This window comes from Anopheles funestus, chromosome X (assembly GCF_943734845.2).
Source record: "Anopheles funestus chromosome X, idAnoFuneDA-416_04, whole genome shotgun sequence".
In the NCBI taxonomy this organism is placed as follows: Eukaryota; Metazoa; Arthropoda; class Insecta; order Diptera; family Culicidae; genus Anopheles; species Anopheles funestus.
Genome location: NC_064597.1, coordinates 15,064,273 through 15,090,482, shown reverse-complemented (window position 1 = coordinate 15,090,482; position 26,210 = coordinate 15,064,273). Strand labels below are relative to the sequence as shown.

General features: G+C 41.9%; 1 protein-coding gene across 3 annotated transcripts; it reads right to left on the bottom strand.

Moving 5' to 3' along the window:
• Window positions 1-1,391: 1,391 nt before the first annotated feature.
• On the bottom strand, window positions 1,392-26,193 carry LOC125767392 (LIM/homeobox protein Lhx2-like). 3 transcript variants are annotated; one of them, XM_049433935.1, is made up of 5 exons: window positions 25,948-26,193; window positions 24,656-24,934; window positions 7,510-7,922; window positions 7,310-7,435; window positions 1,392-4,089 (listed from the first exon to the last, which is right to left on the bottom strand). In XM_049433935.1, the coding sequence occupies exons 3-5, from the start codon at window positions 7,920-7,922 to the stop codon at window positions 3,561-3,563; spliced, it is 1,068 nt and encodes a 355-aa protein (XP_049289892.1). In that variant the 5' UTR covers window positions 24,656-24,934; window positions 25,948-26,193; the 3' UTR covers window positions 1,392-3,560. The 3 variants fall into 3 exon arrangements, with proteins under 3 accessions (XP_049289892.1, XP_049289884.1, XP_049289901.1); XM_049433927.1 differs by having other exon boundaries at window positions 26,057-26,186; XM_049433944.1 differs by having other exon boundaries at window positions 26,086-26,185.
• Window positions 26,194-26,210: the final 17 nt, after the last annotated feature.

The following is a 26,210-nucleotide window of genomic DNA, read 5'->3' as shown; positions in this document are numbered from 1 at the left end:
CGTGCTGCCGTCCTTCATGTCCCACTCGCTTTTCCTTACTTAAAGTTTGCCGATGCGTACTCGACTAATCCCGGTGCCTTATTTTATTTCACTCCCCCCGTCATGTAAAGGCCTAGGTGATCATGATACCGAGGTTTTGTGGAAGTGGAAAACAACACATCACACAACAGGAAGAGTAAGAAAAATGAAACAAAAATCACAACAACTTTATCATCAGCACACCGGGCGGTTGCCGGGCGCCCGGGTTTCGAGTGGTACAGCGGCAGTTTGGTATTAAAGGTAAATTTTGTATCTTTGCCACCCTTCGAGCAAAGCGGCAGCAGGATTACCGCGCCCTCTGACGGCAATCGAAATTGGCACCGTCAAACGACCGGTGCGGCGAGAAATCTATGCGTTTGGATTAAAATTAATCGCGCCAATTATGGGTGCTACAAATTGGTACCGTACACGGGCACATTTTAACTCTCGCATTATCTTACGCTTCACAGTCCGCGCGTACCCGAACTCTGTTTCATCCTCGGTTCTCATATACGTGATGCGATTATGAAGGACATACGTCCGGCAATCGAAAATCCCACGACCAACGAGTTTATTGAATCCAATTAATATTGCAATAAACTTCAATTAATTCGGCGCTACTCTATTTGGGGCTACCGAACCTGCACACAGGCACGGGGTGGTGCAGCCCATGCTATCGCTAGCTTCAGCTTTTCACACACGCTATGGCCATTTCTAATTCCCTCATCTAACTTACTCCGGAACCTACAATACAAAAGCGTTTTACTAATGCGGGCTAGAAATGTAAAGGGGGAGATAGAAAGAGGTGGAACATTGGGGGAGAAAGAGGCGGGGGGGAGTGTTCTAATGCGTATCCTAATCCCGAAACGATTCCTTACCAATGATCCACGGGATGGCGCACCGAGTTTTACGTGCGGCAATTTGTTTGACTTTGTTCCAACCGTTTTCCACCGCTTTCCACCAAAGCGGTATGGGAGCGAAAGCGGAAAAGCGGTATGGAAGCGACATGTGCATGTGCGTGTGTGTGTGTGTGTGTGTGGGAGCGTAAAGCAACGAAAGTTAGGGACCGAAGTCCGCGGTAGTACGAACCATACACCCATAATGCCCGCCGCGATTAACTATACAAATAGCACAAATTTGTTGGGAGATTCGTTTGGAAAAAAAATAGGGAAAAACTTGTCATCATTAGCTGCTCTACCTACCGTACCGGATTGAAGCAAGATGATTTGAGAAAAAATATCTACAAATATTCATACCTTTTTATACGTTTAATAGTATCACGATTTTATAATATATATAATATATACTTTTGTTTTGTGTAATATACATAGTTCCATAATAAATTGCCTAATTTTTCACATTTATTCCATTCCTTCTTTTTTGTTTCTTTTCACTTGTTTTCACTTTGCTCTTTACGGTAGCAGAAAACACACAGTTCACTCATGTTCATTTAGTTCCTTGTGCATTACTTTGCTATTTCCATTGTTTACTTTTACTTCATTTTTTTCTTCTTTACAAGATTTTGCTCATTCTTGATTATTTTACTTTTCCTACTTGGTTTTTTCTTCTTCTATTCTTCTTCCACACTTCGTTCCATCTTTTCATACCTTCGTTTTGCGAGTGTTCGTTCGTCGTTCGGACTTATTACGGTCGACTATTTGATTAAACATGGGCCATTAAGTTTTTTAGTTGGTTTTGTATTATGTTTTTTTGCTTTTGCTTCTTTTCCTTCTCAGCTTATCATCGCCTTCCTTTCGCTAATTTGCTCTATTACAACAACGGAGTCTTGCGGATTTACTTTCCAAAATGTATCATATCGTTTAGTTTCCCATTCAAAGTACGCAGTTCTGTACATTTTGTTGGGTATGTTTTTAATCGTATGCTGCCAAAGTTTATTGCGGTTTTAACATTATAACAAAAAAACACATACAAAATTTAGATGCATTTTGAAAAACGAATAAAACCAAAAAAAATCATTTTGTTTAAAACGAACAGAAGAAAGCATCACAAATAAGTTTATTAATTAATATTTTAAAAAAATATCCTGAAATAAAAAATTACGGCACCATTTATAATTATGGATTAATGCCTTAATTCACAAATAAAAAAAAAACAACTTTCCGTAGTTTTCTTTCTACGGATTGGATAAAAATTCCACATGGACGATTATCAATACCAGTCTGTTAATAAATTTTCCAAAAAACAATTGTTCAACTACAAGCCACACACGCATCGCAACACCTGCCCCATTTATTTTTGTTGTTGCCCAAGATTCGTTGCAAATTAATTTCATAACAAACAATTCGTATAATTGTAACATATATCCTAATATTTACAAAGGGCTAGATGGGCTAAATTGGGGTGGGGATTGTGGTGTGATGTGCGGTCTAGCGTTTGTTTCATTAACTCAAAGCACGACCATTACTCATTAGTCAACAAAGAGGAGATAGCATTATTCAAATAAACGTACCACAAAAAAATACACACACGAACATAATCAAACAGAAGAAACAGGTATGTAAGAACGTAGAAAAAAATCAAATCGTGTGTCTTTCACTTAGACACCACCATCTTCATCCATTCAATTGGACATCGCATCATGTTTGCTATCTTCATCCGTCGCTTCTGACCGTTTACTATCGTTACTATCTTTATCCTTAGGTATTCACTCCACATTTCCTGACACGGCAAATGGAACTTTCAGATTTTGGCACATTTCACCTACTAACTAATGATGGCCTCCGATCGTTTTGTAATTATCCTTCTTTTTTTTCGAAAACAAAGGAACTATAGAGTGAGCATGTGTGAGTGTTTGTGTGTGTTTGTGAGAGTGATAAAATGAGGATGGCTAATACAACAGAAAACATAAAAATGTAAAATGAAGTTGTAAAGTCAATGTAAACGTCTCCGTACAATGAGGACTTTATCAATTGTTCACGAAAGTTAGTATCACAAACACTTTGATAAAAATAATTTTTGCTGGTGTTTGTAAATTATGTCTCCTTCATATTTGAGGTTGTTTCAGTCAAGTTCTTGGACGAGTTACATTCTGTCGTTGTAGGTGATATAAAAATAAACAAACAAAATGAAAGATACGATCGTCTGGTGATATTTGGTATGACGTAACTAATGTTGTCTGCTGAGTTTTCTAAAAATGTGCAGTCGTTGCTGAGCTGATGTAGAATAAATAAAAACAAAACAAAACACCACACAAATTGCGGAAGAATAGATAAAACCCTTTTCAGGGGTTCTTTGTGTGTAAAGATTTATAATGTTTCCGAATATTTGTCTTCGATTGTGACACGTTCAAATTTTAACTCGATATGGATTGTGTTTGTGAAGTGTTTAAAATTAGCTGAAAAATTAATAACAAAAAAAAACTTTTCCAAACCTTTGCACAGCGGAAATTAGCTAGACAACCTTCAAGATCAAACTATTAATATTGATACGCCCTGGACACACACACACTACTGGCATCATCTTCACTCGTTTATCCTTTTTTTCCACTGTTCTAGTAATAGCAACAACTAAGGAACCATCATTTAGCTCGCCGTGCTAAGAGCCGCCTTGATGTGCGCGGGTGTACCGAAGGGTGACGGACCACCTGCCAGGGCCGCGGACAAACTGCTGCTGTTGTTGTTGTGATCGCCTCCTCCAACTCCACCAGCACCACCACCTACAACACCACCACCACCACCGCCACCACCTCCAGCACCGCTAGCCGTACCTCCACCGCCGGTATTCCGCTGGCCAACGAGTCCCATCAGGTTACCATTTGCACCGTTTTGCTGAGGAGAAGGGATACCACCCATGCCCTGGCCCGGTCCAGCCTGCATCTGGGGTCCACCGTTGCCGGCTCCTCCCCCTCCTCCCCCACCACCACCACCACCGCCGCCGCCACCACCACCTCCACCATGACCGTTTTGCATTACAGGACCACCGCTACCTTGCGAGATCTGACGCTTCAGCATTGGATGGTTGGCCATCGAAGCAAACACAAGCCGCTCCTCGTAGTCGTATTCGCACAAGATCTTATTCTCGCACAGGTAGAACTTATCGCCAACGCAGAACCTATGGAAAACGGAAACGACAAACAAAACACATCACAGTCACAAATCGATTTTGTTGTGAGCTTTGTGTACAAACAAAACTAAGACTACAGACTAGCAAGGATTGGTATAGTTTTCGATTGTTCTACATAGCCAAAAGTAAACCTGGATTAATAAGCGGAATATTTACAAACTGCATTCACAGAGTTGCTTTTTCTATTAGTTGCGGAACATGGAGTGCATCTCAGGTGCGGCGAAAAGATTCCTTCCCTATGAGTGGTCCTAAAATGCGACGTAATCTAGTCTAGATAAATGAGCGGAATTGATAACCCGAGTACGAATTACTGACAATAGCGTTTATCTAGGAGACCCAAGTCCCAAATCTCCACATTCCGGAGGTCTCACTAAAGTTTTTTTGGAAGAGATGTTGTTCAGTCCTGACACCTTTAAAGCTGATTAAGGTGTGATTAAGGTATTAGGATAACTTTTGTATGGTAGAGTCCAGACTGGACGTGTCGTTGAATCGAATCTTTGATTCAAGGATAGAAATTTACAAAGTGTCCGCGAAAGCAAGACTCTACTCAAGAAACAGGTCATGTGGATCTATGTGTTTGCAGATGTATTACACGACTAAAATATGATCGGCGAAATGTTGGGCAGAAAATTCCTATGCATACTCCCAGAAGCAACATCGAAACGTTTAACTAGCCCAACCAACATACACAACCATAGCAAAGAACAGGATTGGATCACCTGCCCAAGAGGATGAGAAGATGGTAATGTGGGGGTTACAGGGTCCACCACAAACCCCATTACGGAAGTAATTGAAGCAAGGTAGAGCGGTTTAAGGGAACGGACGGTAGGGAACAGATGTAATTAATTCAATCACGACACACCTCCTCTTCAACACGCACAAGGCTCATCATGACGCATGGTGACAAAACGATCACCAGTCCTCCCCCTACAAAGTGTTGGTGTTCCAATAATAATGGCACGGTGTAACTAATTTCAGCTGCAACCTGCACAACGAACAACAAATGCAACTGCCACTATTCCTGCCCCGTGTATACACGGTTCGCGTATAGGATGTGCCTGCATGTGAGATAACGTTAAAATATGCCCACAGAGTTTCATCGGTGTGTCACCGAAATTGGTGTCACACAACCACGCGATACTGTGCCGACCTGCTACATAATACACCGATGCTACTTATGCTACCCCCATCCTCCCAGCGGGTTATCTTTTTTGCAGTTGGAAGTTTCGAAAAACCGCAGAATTCATACCGAGCTATATTGGAAGATTGTGCGCTCGTCCTCGGCAAACCGACACATACAGTAGCCAACTATCTGCTAGAGAACACATTCTCTCCTAACCTAACCTTCCCATACGCACATCTCTATCTCTCTTTCTATCGCTCTTCTTTCTCCCTGCCTTGCTCGCTTATCCAACACATACGCCGTTGGCCGCTGTGACAATTTATTTGCCGAGGATTATAAATCAAATTAAAATAATATTATATGGTAGAATAATTTTCAACATTGTGTTGCAACCCCCACCCCACCCGCTCCCGGGAGATGGGCATCTGAAAGTCATTATAGGACACCCGATGCCCGACGGTACACAAGACAGGGTAATGGAAATGGGATCGGGTATAGTAATGCCCATGCCTATCCAGAGTAAAAGGGGATGTAAATAAATACCAACAACTGCCACTGCTCCACTATTCAGAAATTTCTTCCATCCCAGCAGCGACCATATTTTACCGAGAGAGGGAGTGCAGGGAGACTGAATCATTTTTGGGATATCCGTTCAACGGAATGTTCTGTTGCGTTCCATTGATTTGCTTTCTTCCTTACTACGCCACTAATGGCCAATAAGTGTGCTTATGTGTGTGAGAAAGAGATAGACACAGATAATGGAAGGGAAGTTGGGAGAAGTTTAGCTGCACTTGACACCGACGACAACAGCAAACTGAAACGCGTTTACCAAACGAATTGAAATGTGACGCTCATTTGCCACACACACCCCTTTCTTTATGCCCTCTTGGTGCTACTTCTATGAAATCTCATCTCCCTTTTCATCCGGGTTTTTTTGTCACTAAGAGATCATGGACGAAATAAATGCTCAAGTGTAATTATGAAGACAATCGTAATAATTTCCCAGCACCATCTCAACTGTTCGCTTCCGTACACACCCAGCGCCGCTCCCCCGTTTTCCTCGTCTCTCTATCTATCTGTCGGTGACAGGATATCGCCAACAGTGAATGCTCGAAGTTGACAGGACTATAGCAATAGCGGCTAAAAACCGTGCGGTCCTGACGTGTTTGTTTCCCTCCCTTCCGGTACAATCATAATGATGAATTTGATTTCACCTCCAGAAACAAGAGACAGGAAGAGGTTGGTATGAGGGTTGTGGGCGAGCGGAAGGATTTATTCAAATTGCATTACATTAGCCCCCCTCTGTCGCACATCTCGTGCGGTTTCAATCCGTTCGCCGGTATACTATGCCGGTATGCCAAAGAAAAGTGGCATCATAAATCAACCGATGGTTTAGTAAAATAGTTTTTCCTATTTTTCCACAACCCTTGGCGTGGTGGGAGAGTACTGGGCGAGTTCCCGAGCACTGCCAAAACCTTTTTCCATCTCTAATCAGTATTCCGTTTTTGTGTACCATCTCCACAAATCGAGTCAAAATTTCATCTCGACCATTACGTTTACATTAGCATTGAGGGGGCCCACGATACAGTGGGAAGGGCCTATAAAAGGAGGAAAGGGTAGAGAAGGGAGAACGTAATTTCATTTTTCTCCCCGTAAGCGTTCGAATCAACTGACAGTTTGACCACCATCATCAAGAGTGATCGGTGTGAGGTATGGAAGATGATTAATCACTCCGCTCCTTCCCTGTTGCGAATCGAAAGTTCCCTTGTAACGAAAAGGAGTAAAAGTTAGCGAGGAAATAAGGGATAAAACTGGACCCAACCATATGCGACCAGTCGACCTCTCTTGCATGCCTTCCGTTGATTTCCCCCGCGGCCCATTCATAGCTTTTAGAAAAAGAGAAAGTAAACCGACCAGATGAGAAGGTAATATGTCTAGGAGGCAGAGAAAACACTCCAGAGGAGAAGAATCTTTAGACGACAACAAGAAAGTAAAAAAAGAAGATTCTATGAAGAAGGAGGACGTGTTCTTCTAATTCGGGCATCGTTTTCAAACCTTTAAATGGTTAAAAGCTTTGGTACATACCGATGGTTGCACTGTTGACAGGCAAAGCACTCCAGATGGTATACGTTGTTGCGGGCTCGCATTACCATCTCGAATGCCGGAATAACCTTGTTGCACGCGGCACAGAAACCAGTGTTGCCAAACAGTCTATAATGAGACAAACACACAAAAACATTCATCAGTATCAGAATAATGCGTTGCCAACGCTTCGTTCTACATACCGCAGGTAGTCTCGCTTGCACAGCATCAAGTTGCCCTTGGTGTACAGCGTCGAACCAACCTCGCCCAGTCGGCAGTCGCAACAACCGCACTTGAGGCAATCCTCGTGCCACAGCAGATCGAGTGCCCGTAGCAGGAAGCGATCTTGAATGTGCTTACCACACCCGGCACAAAGCTGTTGCTGTTGGTGGGGAGGGCCTCCACCACCACCACCACCGGCACCTGCCGGTCCACCGCCGGCAACGGATTGGTTGTTGAGCGTGTTCGGCTGTTGTTGCTGCTGTTGATGGGGCTGTTGCTGTTGCTGAGAACCGGCAGGGATAAGTCCGCCGAGGGACATGGTGGACGTGTTACCACCGCCCATACCTGCCGTCGCCGAGGGTGGTTCCGGCTTTGTGACGTCCATCGTCATCATCTGTAATGATTGAAAAGGCGAAATATTAGGAATGCTCTCGAAATCTTGAAATCTAGAGAATTTTTTTTAGGATCTTCAAGAAATTTGATTCCAACAGGTATTTGTGAAGATCAAGACATAGATACAGAATGTATATATCATTCACAGCACGATTTTTAGAGGTTTAAGCAATAACAGGACCTCATCACGATGAAGTACTTCCTGTACTTAATGCTTTTTTAAGTTTACTTTTTGAGAATCACAGTCGGCAAAGTATTGCAGATCTAGATTAAATCGTTATGTTGCATCCGGACATGATGTCACGCTTCTTTCATCACGCTCTCTTCTAAACCGATAAAAGGAAACAAAAAACTTGGGCCGTACTCGCAGAAATAGTGCAGACTCTCCAGCAGTACCCATAGTTCGTTCGCTTTACGAGCAGCGAACTTTTCCAATCACCCTAATGGAGTGGAAAACTCGGACCCATCTACGGGAGTCGTTTTGAATGTCTTCTGCAGGTACAGCTGTGGTCACCTGTGCGAAGGTGTGCATGCGCTTCGCTAGCTGATGCAATTTCACGTAACAGAATCGTGTCTTTAACTTCCTCCGAGAATTTCGCGATATATCCCTTTTCCCCCTTAGGTTCCCTCCGAACCCTTCCCCGTACACAAACACACGTCTGTACCCTTTTTAATCTTTTAATTAACTTCAACGATGCGCCCAGCAAACGCCCATCGAGAGGCAAGCGGAAAATGAATTCTCTGCAAACTCCAATAAATCTTTCACTGCAGCTGGACTTTGCTTTGCTACGGACACGGCATTGGCGTTGTTCTATCAACCCCTTTTTTGCCATTTTTCCGCTACCATTTTAAACCCGGGAAAATCGTCCACGTCCGCACGTTTGCGTTGAAGAAGGGAAACATAACAACAACACGTTGGAAATATGTTTTGTTTTTGATTTTTTTTTTCGGGCAGAACATCAACCAAATAGTAAAAGTGGAGAGAGAAAAAGGAAAAAAAAATTATCTCCGGGATCGAGACTTTTGCCGTCAACGGCTTCCCATTTTTTCTTCCTGTCCCCCCAATTTCATCACCCACAACCTTCCGATAATGTAAATGGAATTGGCAATGAGCGCCGTTACTAAACTAAATAAAAATGGTGTAAAGCAAAACTGAAAGAAGTTACTTTACAAAAGTGAAGCTAAACAAAATGCACAAGAAACAAGTTGTGTAACAGCAGTTACGCTATGGAAACTGCATCCAGGGAAACAATAGAAATGAAAACACAAACCGTACTAGCAGAAGCATTTTGTTTTTTCTAACGCACAGGGTTTCTCAAGCGTTCAAAAACCATTCTTATTGATGTCATGATTTAATAGTTGATATTTTTTATAATTTTTTTTTCCAAAATATATTCTTTCCCCTTACTTTTGTCAAGTTCGCGTCAAGAAATAATTAGTTGCATATTTAAATTAAATTAACGAAATTTTAAAGAACAATTTTTCCCCAAACGAGGATGACAGTGGAAGGATGCGAATTAATTATTCGAAGCATCATATTCGTTAATTATTTTTCCAACAATTTTCCCATCCACCAGAAGTCGAATGCCACAGCATACACACAGAGGAGCTGCAACGAATTTTTACACCCCTTTCTTTCATTTTCTACGTTAGCCAACGTTTCTTCCCTACTCAATCGTTTGTATGCAGCACCAGCATACATTTTTCCACCACCGGTGTTCAGATTTTCATTTGCATTTTTTCGCTTTTTTTGTTATTCTACCTATAAACACATCTTTTCGCTGGATGCATTTAGCATCAGAGGGTTTCAATACTTTCCGCAATGCAACAAACCATTCGCGGACGGTGTAATTATCACAAAAACGGTGGTTGTGTGTTATAGCTTTCCCCCCCTGTACAAAAGTTTTCCCTCCAACGACTGGAGCGGGAAAAATCCACCGGCTTCGTAACTTCCTGCACGCCCTTCTTGTGCAAAAGGGAAAAGATTTAGTGGCCACCGTTTGTACGGAAATTGTTCACAATTCTCGTCCATCCCAAAGGCGGCCATCCAATGTCACACAAGAATGGAATGTGGAAAACAAGGAAAGTAAAACAGAAGAATCACATGAAGGAAACATTTTTTTTATTTTGCACGGAAAGGGAAAAGGGCTGCCTTCTTGGGTTTTTTTTCTTTTTTTATTAATCTTTGAACACGCTTTTTTGCCCCCTTCCTAGAAGCATTTGACTGCAAACTTGTCCCCCCAAAGTTTTGGTTGACGTTTTTCTTTACGTTTTTTTTTTTGTTTTTACTTCTACATAATTTTTTGCTCAATTGCTTCTGTGGCGCGTGCCTCAGCATCACGTTTGAGAGTGATGTTATTGCATTCAACCCACAAACCCCACCCTTCCTGCCACACAACATCGTCTTTAGTTTCATTATTTTCTGTTTACTCTTTACGTGTTATTTTGCTATTTATTTATGCACCACAAAAAGAAGCCGTTTTAAACCACCTTTTCACTGGGGCAGTTTCGTTTTCTCGCTGCGTTTATGTTTCTGTTATTTGTCGCCGTCATCATCACCAACGATTCTCGCTCCTCTCTAGATTTAATGGGGGAAAGAGTTTTTGAGCTAGCATAAAATTACATGCAAAAAAAAAACGCAACATTGCAAAAAAAGGAAAAATGCATCATTCGATGTTGATGAAACTGAAACATGAAACCTCTAAAGCATTTACTTATTGTACCCAATCCACCTATGTTTCACCCACAATCACCCATTGTTCTTTACATCCAAGTCGTTTAAAAAAATATTTAAAAGCTTTATTATGTAACTCTTCTCTAACTGGTTTTATCTAACTCTGTTTTTGCCCTTCTACTAAAAAAAAAGTTAATGGCCAAACAGTTATGTTACGCACTGTAACAAGTACAGTAGAACGTCGATTTTCCGGGGTGCTCGGGAAGGGATTGATGTTGGTTAATCGATTCCCACGAATAATAGTCCTTTAAATGTCAATGTTACTTATTATTTAAAAGCTTATTATAGAATTATAGAATGCCGAAAGCTTAGTAGAATGCCGATTATCCGTGCTCATCGGAACTCAGCCCATGCCGGATAAACGAATATCACGGATAATAGGCCCAATTATTTTTATCGATAAACATGAGAGTTTAGTGTAATGGGTGGACTTTTTTCTAAAGCAAGATGTTAATTTTCTTAGTTGCGCTTTGCAAAACCTGTTTAGTCAAACTTGAGCAAGTTGTATCATTCCCTATTGAAGCTTTTAGTTCTTGCATTAACGGTTTGCAATTAATAGGTCAATTCGCCTAAGCAATTGTCATTTTCGAACTGCACGGATAATGGAACAGCCGGATAAAAGTTACCCGGATAATCGGCGCTCCATTGTATCTAGATGAAGCGTATATGGTATCTACATATTATATCACTGTATACAGCAACACTTATTTTTTTCCAAAAAATAAGGCATCGGTGTTCAAAACAGATTCTGCTGGATGTGTCGGAGCGTTATTCAATATAAAAATGACTCTCTGTGGTAGTCTTTTTGGCTAAAGTCTGAAACACGACCCCCCCCACTCACGGGCACTCATTTGAGTGACTTTTTTTCGTGCAGGGTGGTTCGAAATCGGTTGCGTGTTTTTTTAATTATGTTTCGAGACACAGACACCTGAGGGCATGGCCGTCGAAGAAGAAAATGTAGCAATTGGTGCCATCTATCGACCACAGGTCAAAGATTGGCGATCCGTTGGATCTTTCGGGAATAGCTCCGGCCACAGACGTGGTAGCGATTAGTGGTGCATGGACGAAATCTAGCCACAAGTGCCATCTAGCCATGGCCAGAAGAAAGTGTGGCGATATCTTGGATACCGGCGGAGCTATGGGTCAAATTCGGGCCAAAAATGAGGAAAATTTTACGGTTTCCCAAACAGCGTATGGAACTTGGTTCCTCGATGAATAAATCACTTTTCACTATGCGAAAACCTCCTTACAATTTAATCGTAATTGTAAAAAAAAATCAAATTCAGGCCACATTGCATAGTCTCCGAACCACCCTGTACGAAAAATTGACACGCAGATGAGTAACCGTGAGTGGGGGGGGTCGTGTTTCAGACTTTAGCCGTCTTTTTGATGGCAAAAATGATTCTGGATCAAAGCAATTTTTATCAAATAATGACCAAAATTTTGTTTAGAACGTCAAACAAACACATTTCTAATGTATCGTTTGGTCACAAATAATTTTAACCAATCTGACATCAGTACAAACTGTTCACCCAGGTTGAACAGCTGTAAATTTTCGGCACGCGGTTAATCCGTCCACCGGTTCATCCACCCCCGGATAATCGACGTTCTACTGTATCCACGATGCGATATGTAAAGGGTTTCAAATTTATTTTCCCAAATAGCCATTTGCATAAACCGCTCATATGAGCTGTGGGTGTCATGTTCGATCATTGGTTGCTTTCATATTGAAAAAGAATAACGCATCAACCGTTACGCGTTACTCAAATTCGGTGATTAAAAACACCGTTTGCCATCATGCCGTAGCCGGGTCTGTTTTGAGGTGAAAAAACGGGTCTTTTTTTTATAAAGCAAAATAAAATAAAGGAATAACAAAAAAACGACAAAATGATGGACAGCATGGTGTACACTAACAGAGCAGCTTGTTGCTGTTGCGCTTGTTTTTTTTTAGTTGCTAGGATCCAACTATCAAATGGACTGTATGTACCGCAACCATTGCTGTACCGTCTGTCTTGTTGTTTTGCTTGTGTCCTTCACTGTTGCCCGTTTTTAATAATTATTTTAATTGCAACTGTCGCAAATCGTCACGGTGCAATTTTCCCACATCTGTTGCACAGGGAAACTCGCACCAACTTCTTCTCTTCAATAGGAGAAGAAGAGGAAAAAAAGGGGAGGAAATAAAATCACAAATGCGCACGAATCTGTTTGGCATAGGTTGGGGAGTTTCACATTTCACATGCCACCGTACACGCACATAAACACACACTCTGGCGAATATTAAAACATCATCAGCAAAATGGGCCCGTAGCTGACCCAACTCTTCCGTTAGGTGGTGGAGGGGGAGGAGGGATGGAATGAAAGGGAACGATGTTATTCGAGATTTTCCACTGGAATGCAAACATACCATTACTCCTTTTTTTGTTTCCCTCTCCAATCTCTTCACTCATGCCCCTCTCCTTCGCTCCCCATCTCTCACCCTTCCCCATCCTTTCGGAACCTAAAACCCTCGATCAAAACACCACGGTGGTCGAAACATACTACTGGTTTTGTTAATTTTTGTTTTGCTTATTTTATCCGAAAACCCCAACCTTGCCGTGCTATCATCTCGCACACATTTAGTGTGTCCCGGTCACCGATTGCTAACTAGTGATGGGAACTCCGGGGTTTAAATTATGAGTCAACTCCGACTCCGGAGTTGAAAAGCCGAATTCGACTTCAACAAAATCCGGATTAGACTCCGAATTACCTCAGAGTCAACTTCAACTTCAGAATCATCTCTGAGGACGACTCCCGTATTTCTCCAAAGTCAAGAAGCCGGAGTTGAATGCGATATGGACTCCAATTTACGGATTCCGGATATTTTTTTTTTGAATTTTTCAGCAGTGTACCGATACGGATTTTAAAACTAGTTGTCAAATAAGTTTTTCCCAGATTTACTGTAGTTTTCTTATAATTGTCTTCATATTTTGAGGCATTTTTCTACATGTTTTCCCAGAGTTGTGTAACAGATTTTGACAAGTTTTAAAATAGCTTTTTTCGAAGTGGAGTTCTCCATAGTTCTAGGTTTCTAATAGGTTTGTTCTGGGTTTTCCACTTCTGGGCTTCAATTGGTATTGGAATTGAGTACCAATGTTTTGAAAACTCCGTTGTCATCGATGATTTTATTCAAACAATTTTCATACAACCGTTCATATTTCAGAATTAATCCGGAGTCGACTTTGGAATGTCCAGGAGTTGGATTACACCGACTCCGAAAAAAATAGAATTGTACCCATCACTATTGCTAACCCTAAACCGAGTTAGGTTTTGCTCTGGCCCAACGCAACCGGACCACAACGCAAAAAACGGCAAACGACACACGAGGTGTTTGATTCAATTATCCTTCATCGTCCGTCAGCTGGGACCGGAGCAGTTGCCTACCGGACACAACCGGCAAATCGTTAACATTCTCATCAAGCCACTCATCAAGCCGTCATCTTTGGCGAGCAAACACTGAAGGACACCGGACCCCAACACGAGCGAACAAAATAACACCCTGCCATGGCGAACGATTTGCAAAGCCAAAGGCACGACGACACCAGAAGACGAATCACTGCTGCTGTATGATTTACGAAATGAACCAAATCGGAAACTCCCTACGCCTTTTAGTCTTGCTGGGCGACCCCCCGCGATCTCCACACCGGTCAGTGTTTTTTCGTTGGGGGATTTTTTGTTGTTGTTGTTATTTCTCATTTCCACATCCTTCACCAAATATTAGCACAAAAGCAATTGAAGCCACATGATATGGCTATTTCGGAACAGTGAAAGAAATTTGACCACGTAAACGAAACGAGATAAAAGTTCCAGGTCGCAAATCCTTTTGGACGAAGTGGGCAAAATTTGAGAGAAAGAAGTGACACGAAGCGGATGATGCCAGTTGACACGTTCAATTCAATTTGTACTTCGATTCGGCCTTTCTCGATTTTTGGCTGGGTTAAAAGCTAGTCCGCGGGAAAAGCGTATTCTCAAAATCCTCAACTTTACCCCGCGCCAATTAGTGAGCTTCGATGGTGATAATTATTTTTTCATCAGCTAGCTATTATTCTGGTGAGAACGTGAAAATCCCTTTCATCCTATTTCCAATCTCGCTTTTCCATAAATGTCGGGGAGCAAAGAAGTAAAATATAGAAAGTCACAAAACTAACCTCAAAAAGTACGTTGTGTTGAAAATTGATCTGTTTTCCTTTAGCATTTTCTTTTTGTCTGCGCACACACACACACTGACTAGCGTTTCAATTCAAGACATATACATAAATCAATCGGACGCTGGTGCCTGATGAATTAGTGATTTAAAGCCACCGTACTCCATATTTGATGAGGCGTCGATCCAACCGAAAGTCGGAGATTTCCCATTTGGTCGGTGCGATTTGTGAAAGGACGAATTCGAAAATTGGAAAATTGGCTCCCAAACCTTCTTTCTTGAAGTCGGGAGTGGGGTGGGCTGAATATCGCAAGGTTGCCATTATGTCCGCCCCGTTTCACAGACGTATGTGTGTTGGCAAGTGATGGTAGGTAGTAAATTCCTTCCCCGAGGGTTTTAACGCAAAGAAAGTGAAACTATGTCTTTCGCCCACACAGAAACTGGCTGGCCTTGCTGGATTAACACAAAGGCATGCACAATGTAACGTGTGCGATGCTCCCGAAGCTCCACCACATCCACATACCAAGACATACCAAGTTGCCTAAAGCGGACCGAGATCCGACACACAGTACCGGAGTACGCATTCCACGGATGTCTCCGGAGCTCTGGCACTGGATCTTAAGGGTTAGGAGCAGCAAAACCACTTAATATAAAGGTAAACATAGACATTTCGGTGCAGAGGCGAAAAGTTTGCCTCGAAAATTCCATCTTTGAACTGGTTGGAACTCCCTCACAAACCTGCTCCAACATTCCATGTACTGTTCGCACCCGTCCCTACCAATTGTGTCCCCCAACCCTGTTACCTCACTACTATTACAGCTGGATAATGTTTCCCACATCCCAACGCCCTTTTAGATGTGGTTAATTTATTTTGATCTTGAAGCGACGACTCCTTCGAATTTACGCAGGACGTCATTGGGACATTTTGCTTCTTGTAATCCCAACCTCCAAAGTACCGGGGGAGTGGTTGTCAATAATAAAGACACTTTGAAACTATTCATCGATTAAATTTTCCTCGAACGGATAAACAGTCACAGGTAGTGTGTCGTCGTTCCAAAATAGCCTAAGGACCAAAATCCGAAGTTGGCAAAAAAACACACACAAAATCACATTATCATTTCTCACAGTTCGGCAGTACTTCCCATACCCTGGATGTCTTATCCATAATTGAGTATGCATCATTCGCAACAGAAACGTCATAAATCACCGGCGGTAAGTTTTTGGGGAAAAATTACAAGACGCCATCCTCGCACGGTTCGGCCACGGCTGTAGCTAAAAGCATGCCGGAAATAACTCACCCAGAGCCCGGTATTTAGCCTTAAGCCTATCGACTCACTATACCGACAAAAAAAATCGGCTTCTTCCACCTAATCTAACTCCACCTTCCGTCTCCCCAAAATTCGCGCATTCTCAGCGAATGAAAAAAAATATATTCCCTTTCCAACGAACAAGCAACAGGAATGGAAAACTGCTGGAACAATTTGTTTCTTCATCATTTTTTTTCCTATTTTTCCGTTTCCCTTTTTGGGCAAGATGTAGGGATTTAGCATCTTCTCAATTGAGTGCGAGACTAAATAGACGACGAAAGAGCAACTCCCACCCGGCTCACGGCAAAACGCGCAACCGTGACCACGAGTGGGAATAATTTATAAAGAGATTATGATAATTTCCTTCCGGCAGTCTTGCTAGCGCAAGGATACTTTCTCAAGTCCATCACAGCACCGCTAAGAGGCAACGCGGCAGTTCCTTAAGAATAACTCACACTCTCCCGGTCACGAAACAGCGGACAACGGCGTAAAGGACGAACGGATGATGACCGAAAGCAGCAGAGATTCCGGCGATGGTAAAACTGTTGTTTGCATGGAAAACAGGAAAAGATGTTTACTCCAAGGGGGAATAAATAGCAAAATGCGAAATGACAAAACAAAACGTACAACAGCACAACATCCGTGAAACATTATCCACATTATCATAGGCACACGGTGCAATTAAATGCCGATAAAGCAAAAGGACGGGAAGTGAGAAACTGTACGCGACAGTTTGTACGCTGCAGATACACACAAAAAAAACCAACAAACAGATAATGTTCCAACAGATAGCACCAAACACCCACAAACGGTCAGGGAAAAAAAAGGAATATCGTAAAGAGTGTGAGTACAAGGGTAAGAGGCAGAACAAAAACCAACAACCCAAAACATACACAAAGATGAAATCATAAACCCGGGGAAAAAAAGAAGGAAAGCAAATTAAGCATTAAATTTGTTTACGAACATTGTTCCGGAGAAAGGGGGGGATGAAAAGGAAGGATTCAAGGGGTAGATTTTGTTTTCCCTCTCCCCTCTCGTCTCGCTTGCACACGTCCTCGGACATTCTGTTTGACCGACCGCTAACGATTTGTCGTCTCTATTTGTGATCCTAGTTTCCGCAATACATCCGTCACAGGCTGAGAAGTGCCATCAAACACGCTAGGATGATAGCAAGGATTGTTTATTTTACTGTGCTGTTTGCAGGTTATGTTTCCCTTCTTGCGATTGCGATAGTTTCTTGCTTATGTTTAATATTTTTATTAGTTTATGTCGAGATGCGATATATGATTTTTGTTTTTTTTTAGTTTACATTTACATTTACAGATCAGTGGAATTGGGATTGAAGGGTCCAAAGCAAGCAAAAGAAATGGGTGTTTTTGTTGTTTCTTGATCTGTGATAAGGATTGTATGAACGTATCCTCTTGATGGCAAAATAAACTTTCTGAAGAGTCCCACGATTTGTACTTTAAATCGTTTTCTTCAAACCTTTTAAATTAGTCGATAAGAATTTTCCTCTTTGCATAGATTGTCAATCAAACTCTAGTCAACCGTGATAAGATTTGAGATCTTTTCTGTGATTTGAAAACCGATGTCGTTAGGCGCTGCTCTGGGATTTGTCGTATACGACGAACGAGAATTGACAAGTTTTACGAGTGCTCTAAGATTTGTCGTCCAACAAACTGTCAAACAGAGAAGGGATGTCAAATCGTAATAAGAAGAAGAAAAGTATCAAACCATAAACTTACAAAACCAACAATAGAGCGTGCTCAAATCTGATTTCCATTGCCTAAACTTGTTAGACTGTTCGCTTTTATTAAAATTCAATTAAAAATGTTGCACATTGGAGAACTTGCGTCCAGTTAATTTCTGCTACAACAATTTATTCTGTTTTAACAACCGAGATGCATGTATCGAAGATGTGCTTACGACATGTTTGACGGGGATTACAGAAAAAAACAAATTGATTTGTATGATGACAGTTGTATGATCATGTTTTACAAGATTTTACAGAGCACCTTCATACACCGCCCTACGTTTGTTCTTGTCGTTCATCGTCAAGTACGACACATCCCAGAGCAGAGCCAGACTAATATACTTCAAGCTGACATGCACCAGTATGACGCTTAGATACTATTGAGTGAAGTGAGTTCCCGATCGGTCGTTGTAAACGCACACATTAAACTCGTCGAGCGTGCGACGTAAACGGGTTGAGAGTCAACGGGCTCCATAAAGGATTCAGTTGCGTACAAAAACGAAGAACACGAACTTTAGGCTTAAAAATCTGCACATTAGACTCACTTTAAATATGAACAAAATGTTATTAATAAAAAATTTAAAACATAGCACAAAACCTGCGGCCATCCTACATCCCAACAGTCGAAAGAAGCTTCACACTACTGATAAACGTATCATCCAAAACAACCCATAAACCATTGCTTTATCTTCGCGTGTATGTTAAACAAACTGCTTAAAGTGTCGCACGATCAGACATTCAGAAGGCCACGATAAGACCCGGTTTTCGACGTCCATCTCCTACACCACAAAGATAATATGTTGCGGGTTGCAATGCGATTTATACAATTGCATATTAAGCTTCCGTTTTCACATTCTTACACGCGAAAATGAACAATCAAAACCTTGTTTTTTTTTTGCATGACGACTGCGAATGGGCCACTTTACACCCCACGAGCCTTTTATGTTCGTCCTGCAAATTGGGTAGCAAATCGCAAAGTAGCGTTATGGAAAAGAGATGAGTAATAAAAACACAAAATATCATGCTAAAAAACAATTGCTGGTTAAGTTTCCTTGTTTGTTTGCAGTTGTTTTGATGAGAAATAAATTTCAACAAATACACAAGGGGAGCTACTGCTCCACGGTTTGACCGGAACCACCTTATGGTATGGGGCCGCAATAACACCCTGAAAAGTAAACCTTGGCTCACCTTTTTTTCTCACTCTTGAGTTCGATCCATGATGGACTCACCGTGTGAGAGAGAGAGAGAGAGAGAGAGGGCGAAGAGAGAGACGAAAAAAGAACAAATAATACACCTTTGAAAGGTGAAGATGGGGAAAAGGTTACACCGGTTTCCCTTATTTAATTAGCCCACTCATACACGGGAAAAAAAAACAAGTCGCACGAAGCAAACGAGCGAAACGCATAAATTTGTCAACCATCAGCAAAAAAAACCCCCGACGGCAGCGGCAGTCGTCGACGACGATTGTTTTACGACTGTTGCTTACGGTGCCTTGGTTTCAAGATTATTGGCCCAGTTAACGTGGTACGAGGCACCATCACCTTTCTTACAACCGATAATGTGACGCACGTTCGGTTGTTGGCACACGCAACGGAACAGAAATTGAAAGGACCTCCTCCATCCACCTTCCAAAAAATAAAAGGACACGACCGGAGACTGGGGCACACTGCGCTAATCGCACTCGTTCGTGGTAGTGTGCAGTGTCCGCAGGGTTTCCCGTGGATAAATATTTGCGATCTGTACTGAGGCTTGCTTGTGAGAATCGTTGTTTCGGGGAAGGATGGGGGTTCGTACTTTAACCGGACCGGCATACGTAATTGCTTCCAAGCACGCGAATCGCCGTTGCGCTAAGGACCCTTACTGCTGGAAAAAGGAATCGTGTTGTCGTTGTGGTGATTGGGGACACGAGGGCAGGTAACACGAACGCGTAACATTCTTTCGCACACACAGTGTCCACCCCACTACTCTAGGGTTGTGAGACGTTCAACACGAACTACTTCTATTTATGCTTCGACTACCACAACAAGAACAAAAAAAAATCCTCAACGCAGGATAATTGTGCACAAAGAGCGAACAGGGTGTAGGGCGAGGATGCCTTGATGAATTCTGATTGCGCTTTTACTTTTGGGTGTTGTTCAACATCGACTAACCACGCACACAAGCCGGCAATATGCAGGCAGCACCTACGGCGAAACCTACGCTACATTTGAAGATACCTTCATCTGTATATATCTTGGAGGTCGTTTCTTCACGCTGGAGGATGTGCCCGCACGCATTTTGTGCCCGCTAGCCGTAACCTCCACGGTACAGACATTAAACATTAATTACCACCGTCGTGTGCCTTACCAAAATCGGAACCCATCCCACGGTGAGATGTATGTATCTTGTGCAAAAACAGGATATACCGCGGCCTTCCTCACATACACCAAATCGGGTTAATCGACGTCGTCGTGCAAGCATCATGAGAAATAGCCCAACAAGTCCTCGGGGGGGCGGAGGGCAAAAAGGATTCCGTTGCTCCTATTTGGGGAAGGATTATCATTACCGGAATGCTTCCTCAACGCAACGTTAACGTCTCACTAATTGCACTTACATTGCCTTCATTAGCTGCGAAATGTGGAGCATGTGTAGGAGGGTTACTCGACCACGACCACAACCGCCCATGGATGGATGGATTAGACAATTAGGCAAAAACCTATCCGGCACAAAGTACACAACTAATGAACGTTTCCTAACAAAGGGGGGAAACGTTTAGATACGTTTTTACATCTCGATTCTCTGGTTTACTAAATCGAGAATTGATAGAGCACCTAAACACCGGATCATGTTTTATCGGGGGGGAAGATCAAACGAGTTTAAGTGGTAAGGCGCTACCGAGACGACCCGAGTTCAAATCCAACAAACCTTCGGATGTCACTTTTCCAGGTTTCTTTACCTTTGACTTCATTTAACCGAATAGCTGAATAGTATGGCGACCAAAATCTCGTAATAGAAGGGTTTTTGGCAGCTCTTGCAATAACAATGAAAAATAAAAGTGACAGTTAGGTGTCCGAAGCTTATGCAGGATGCTTTGTACTTGTATGTGTATGATTGTTTTGAAGGCTGCTTCAACTTTTCGAGTAAACGTGGTTTGGTTTCAAGGCATCTCCTGTGGTTATTTATTTTAGATTTTATTTTAACATGAATTCTTTCAATAGTTTTATCCAAGTCAACAAGTCACCCCAAAGCCAAGGACATCTAACTGCCAGAATACAAATTCAAGAAAAAGCCAACAAAAGCCTATTATGTGACCTCATTACTCTACAGACTTTAATGGCGACCAATTCTTGAAAAAAAAATGAAAAAGAGTCTGAGGAGGCGACCACCAAATGTCATGATGACGTTTTGGTCCTAATGTTTATTTTTTTCGGCAAAACTCATCGTTTTTAACACTTAAACTACCAAGCGTTTTAAGCGTTTTTGATCCGTGATTAATTTTTAAACATTTTCGAAGAGTTGAAGTATATTTTATTGTTTATTGGAGATCTTACTATAGAATAGATTTGTAAAATTCGTGTTTCAACTACCTTACGATTGTTTAACCTCAAAAAATAATGTGATGAAAATGAAGCGTTCCAGTCAAAATGACTGGTAGTTCTAGAGTAAAAAACAGCCTTTTTATCCATCCATCATCGCACAAAAAAAAACAATCGCAACTTGATACGCTGATTCATTAATTCTCGACATTTACAAGCTTTCATGCAGATGAGTTCCAAATATCACGCACCCTATCGATATTAAATAGACAATGTTTTTCTTGTTTTTTTTTATAATACCATGCACCATGTTTCAAAGACTTTTTTTGCCCTATCTCACTCTCTCTTTCAAGCCAACTTCACTTCTGCACTTGTTTCTAGTTGTTTTCCACCCCCTGGTATTTCTGCAAATGCAAAACCCGGCACAACACAGCGAGTGGCATATGCTGCATTCTAAATGGTGACCAACCCGCTAACGACACTGACAGGCCACTTAACGGTTTTATGTCGGGTGGAAATTAGAGCCCGAGGTGGAAAACTCAAAAACCCCCCTTCCCCCTCCCCTGCCTCCCGCTTCATCATCCTGTTCCTTCCCCAGATTTAGTCGCGCAAAAAAACCAAAAAAAAGAGGTATATATAGCTCCCCAATACACCCAAAAGAACCGTGCAAAAGCCGTAGTTAAGTTGGGCAAATAAAAGCGAGCCAGTGTGTTATCGCGTACCATTTTATCTTGGAACGGGATCCGTACGCTTTTCGGATCCGTCACAAACTGGACATTGATACGGGAGTGAGTCAAAGATGCGGGGTGCCGGAAGGGGGGGAGAGGGAAGTTGCACGGCGCATTGTTTGCAGTGCGTTGCATATTGAAACCACAATCGACGCTTGGGTAAAACACGCACACTCGTGAAAGCGCATCTCGGATTGCAAACAGGTAGAGGATGACGATGATGATGCATCCGGCGCTCCTAGGGTTTGGGCCTTTTGGGGAAAGGGGATGGGAGGGAGGGAGAGAGGAGCCTTGTTGATCGCATGCAACCATACCGTTAAGGTACCTTTTCAACCTAATGCGACGAAAAAGGCGTTTGCCACCCCTGGCCACAAACCTCGCTCCCCCTCCCCCTCCCCCTGCCTTCCACCCGATTTTGGAGGATAAATTTGATCAGACTTTTCCGCCGCTCGTCAGTTACAGGCCGGATGGATCGTTGTCAAATGTGAGATCTTCACTGCCTACGGGACGGGATGGTATCGCCGTACTGTACTTCAACCGTGGCCAGAGAGGTTAGATACTTTACCGGTCGTACGGATGAGTTTGAAATTCCACACCGGCGGGACGTTCAAAAACCACTTCCCAAAAGCCTACCGTGACGTGGTACGTGGCTCGATCAATCTAACGGCCCTGTGCGTACGTGTGTCACACACATTTGAGACAAATTGATGGCGATGGACAGCATCAACGACGGTAGAAATCAGTTTAAAAAAAGGAACGATTTTTGCTGTACTTCATTTGACATCTGATCATACACCACTGGGAGGCAATTTATTGCTAGTGAAAAATACACTCCAGATTTTCCACTTTGTAAGTGTACATTTGAAGAATTGTAAGAAATTATTCAAAAAAAACTATCCTTACATTGCATAAGGAAAATTCTTCTCTATCGTATGAGATTGATTAAATCTAGGCAAATCCAATTAAAACACATCCACACCCACTCTACCAGGCAGGGTTTTCTCCCTCGGCACTTCATACAGAAATCAGGAAAACTCGTAATGGAAAAAAGGGTGTCCGCGAAAAATCACCAAAGGGAAAAACTCTCGTATAGCAGAAGGGGGAGGCGGGGTCATCTTTTATTTCTTTTTCATTAAATTCCATATAGCTCTAATTAGTTTCTTTTCAAGCAGCGAATATTTCCCACTTAGAGCGGTAAACTTTCCAAAAACAAATTTGCGATTAAAATTGTGAAAAAAAATATTTAAATTCAATTAAGAAACCCTGCACCTTCTCAGCTGCATACTCGTAAATGTTTTTTTTTTCCTTAGCCTATATCATTTCCAAAAAATTAACTACCAACCGCCAAAGCACTGCTCAGAGTCATTGAAATTGGCTCCGCAAGGATTGGCCGGTGTCGCTAAGGAAGAATTTTCCTTCAATTTCCCTCGTGCGCTGGTACCGTACCGGGCGCGTGTCACGTGCCGAGAGCAACCGATGAAAGAGAGGCTGCCGTCTCCCTTTTTTTTTCTTCGTTTGTTTCGTGCGCGTGCATGTGTGTGCACCCTTGGTCAATAAGGGGCAAACACCCCGGACCAGACGAAAACCTATCAATCAGGCTCCCTATTTTTGTTTTGTTTTTTTTTTGCTCAACCCCTGGAATGCTCATGTACTATTTTGAAGGGAGAATATAATTCACAACCAAACACACACACACACACGGATTTCTTCTAATGCAATTTCTAACTTGCATAGCACGCGTCCACGTGTGTGTGTGTATCGTGATTTGAACACGGAATGCGTGGATAATTGAACGTAATTCAAAAATTAAACCACCGTAAAAATGGCCACCACCGGGGACACACGGATGGACACAAAATGGCAACATTCGGCAGGGTTTGTGGAGGGGTTGGTGTAAAGATAAATACAAAAACAAAACACACAGAACGGTCGGTGGTCTTTCCCCCTACCTCCCGGGAGGACACAAAAATACACCTACGAACAAATTGCTGTTAGATAATTGGGATACAGGGAAGCGAAAACCATGTCCCGAAAAGTGGTTCCGAGAAACAACAAAAATGGTAAGCGGACTTTAATTGAATTTTAATACACCATGAATGATGGATCGGTGCCCTTTTTCTTTAATGCAACCTGATGTAAAGGAACCGTGCTTTAGCTGTACATTTTTTGTTGTTTTGTTTTTGCTGAAATTTCCCCATTGTCTATCGCCAGAGTGGGTGCGATTTTCCAGCGCTTCTCAAATTAAAATTTGCTTTGGGGTTGTTGGAAAACATTTCTCCCCCAAAAAACATTTTCCAACGTATATGATCGTTTTACCCCAAGCCACTCACTTTTCAGTACAGTAGAAAGATTTATAAGCTAGCATAGGACAGGAACGGATTGATTCCTTTTTTTTCACCCCCATTTTGTGCCCAATAGACTTCCTTCCGAACATGTCATTAAATAATTTCTTTATAATTTGATTTTTTTTTAAATTACTAATTAAATTATTAATTATCAAAACCACATGATACTCACATATAACTGCTGACTGTTGGCAACTATTTTGCGGCTGCTCACGTACTTCACGTGCGTAGGTAGTAAGGAAAAATTCTTTCTCGTTTTTTCCAACAAAAAAACACTTTCCTCGCGTCGCGTTTTGACACAAAACACCACTTTTAATTTGATTGCCGAGACTGTTTTAGTGATCTTCACACTTTACTGTATACCACACACGAATACACACACACTTTGAAACTAAATGTTCTTTTTCCCTTGTTGGAAGACTAACCCTGAGCATCCGGTTGTGTTGATTTTCTAAGTAAAGAATGATATTTTTTCTTATAGCTTTCTAGCTTGTGTTACGGTTTATAGTTATTTGGAAGATCACCAAAGGATCACCCAAAGACTAAATTTAAAAAAAATGAATACCACCGCGAAAGTGAAGTAAAATTTTTATGTTCCAAAATTCCATCAATCGTTTGTCGAGGAATGTTCGAACAGCAAGACTGAGGGGGGAAACACACAACAAAAAACTTTAAACGAAGGAACGTTAATAAACAGTACAAAGGAAACATAGGTGATATTACACCTCTTAAAAAATGGCCACCCAAAAAGGAGGAAAACATCATAATAAAAACAAATCTGTCCGTCTCGTCTTCGTCGATGTGACATAAATCATAAATGTGATGCGTTATTATGGAGCATTTAGCCAAGGACTATATAAAATAAATTAAAAACGCCTTAAGCTTTCGCGCCTTTTCCAAGCAATAAAGATGCGTTATTTGAGTGTGAGTGAGAAGCAAGACGCGCTGAATGATCATTCATCGTATTTTCTCTTGCATTCTGGCGCTCTCGGTAAGCAAGATCGTAAGTGACAGAAAAGCCTTTTAGACCCTTCAGAAGATAGAGAGATACTTATTATTATTTGTCATTTAAGTTCACAATGTGTGAATGCACGCTCAGTAACATACTCTCTCTTTGGGGAATTAACCTCACACTTTCGCATTTTTTTGCAATCTCACACATAAGCCATTTTGCCACCATTTTGGACCACACGCCACTAGCAGCCATATTGGACGCAAGGCAAAAACCTATTTTATACTACAATTGTGATCTTATTTTTTACTTTAAAACAGTCCCGAAACGGAAAACAGCAACACAAATGCACTCGCGGAATGAAATCATAATGAATCGGTTCGTTTCTTAGCATTTAAAAATTAATGCTTCAAGATCAAACCGGAAGCCACACACTAACACACATGTTTCGGGGGAGATGAAGCAGGATTTCCACGTTGATTGATGGAAGCGTTTGAAAAGATTTGTCTCACCTTCGAACGCTGCAGTTTGATGGAAGGTTTGTCTATTTGCAAAACACGCGATCGCGCTATAAATGAAATTTCAACAGCAACAGCAACACGTACTGCACGGATCATCTACCTTTATCTATTCAACACCGACTAACGCACCAAACACAAGAAAGACAGTTTCCGCTCGAAATTCCGGCCAGCTACCAGATACGTCCGATTCGCGCGACAATCAAAAGAATACTTGCGGCAAACAAGCAGGAACACCGTCAAGCCAGCGACAGTTC

Bases quoted from the DNA above. Each gene is read 5' to 3' on its own strand.
- LOC125767392 (XM_049433935.1), bottom strand. From the start codon at position 7,922: ATGATGACGATGGACGTCACAAAGCCGGAACCACCCTCGGCGACGGCA. The intron at 7,436-7,509 runs GTATGTAGAACG...GTCTCATTATAG, and splicing joins TGCAAGCGAGACTACCTGCG to ACTGTTTGGCAACACTGGTT. The intron at 4,090-7,309 runs GTATGTACCAAA...CGTTTTCCATAG, and splicing joins TGTCAACAGTGCAACCATCG to GTTCTGCGTTGGCGATAAGT.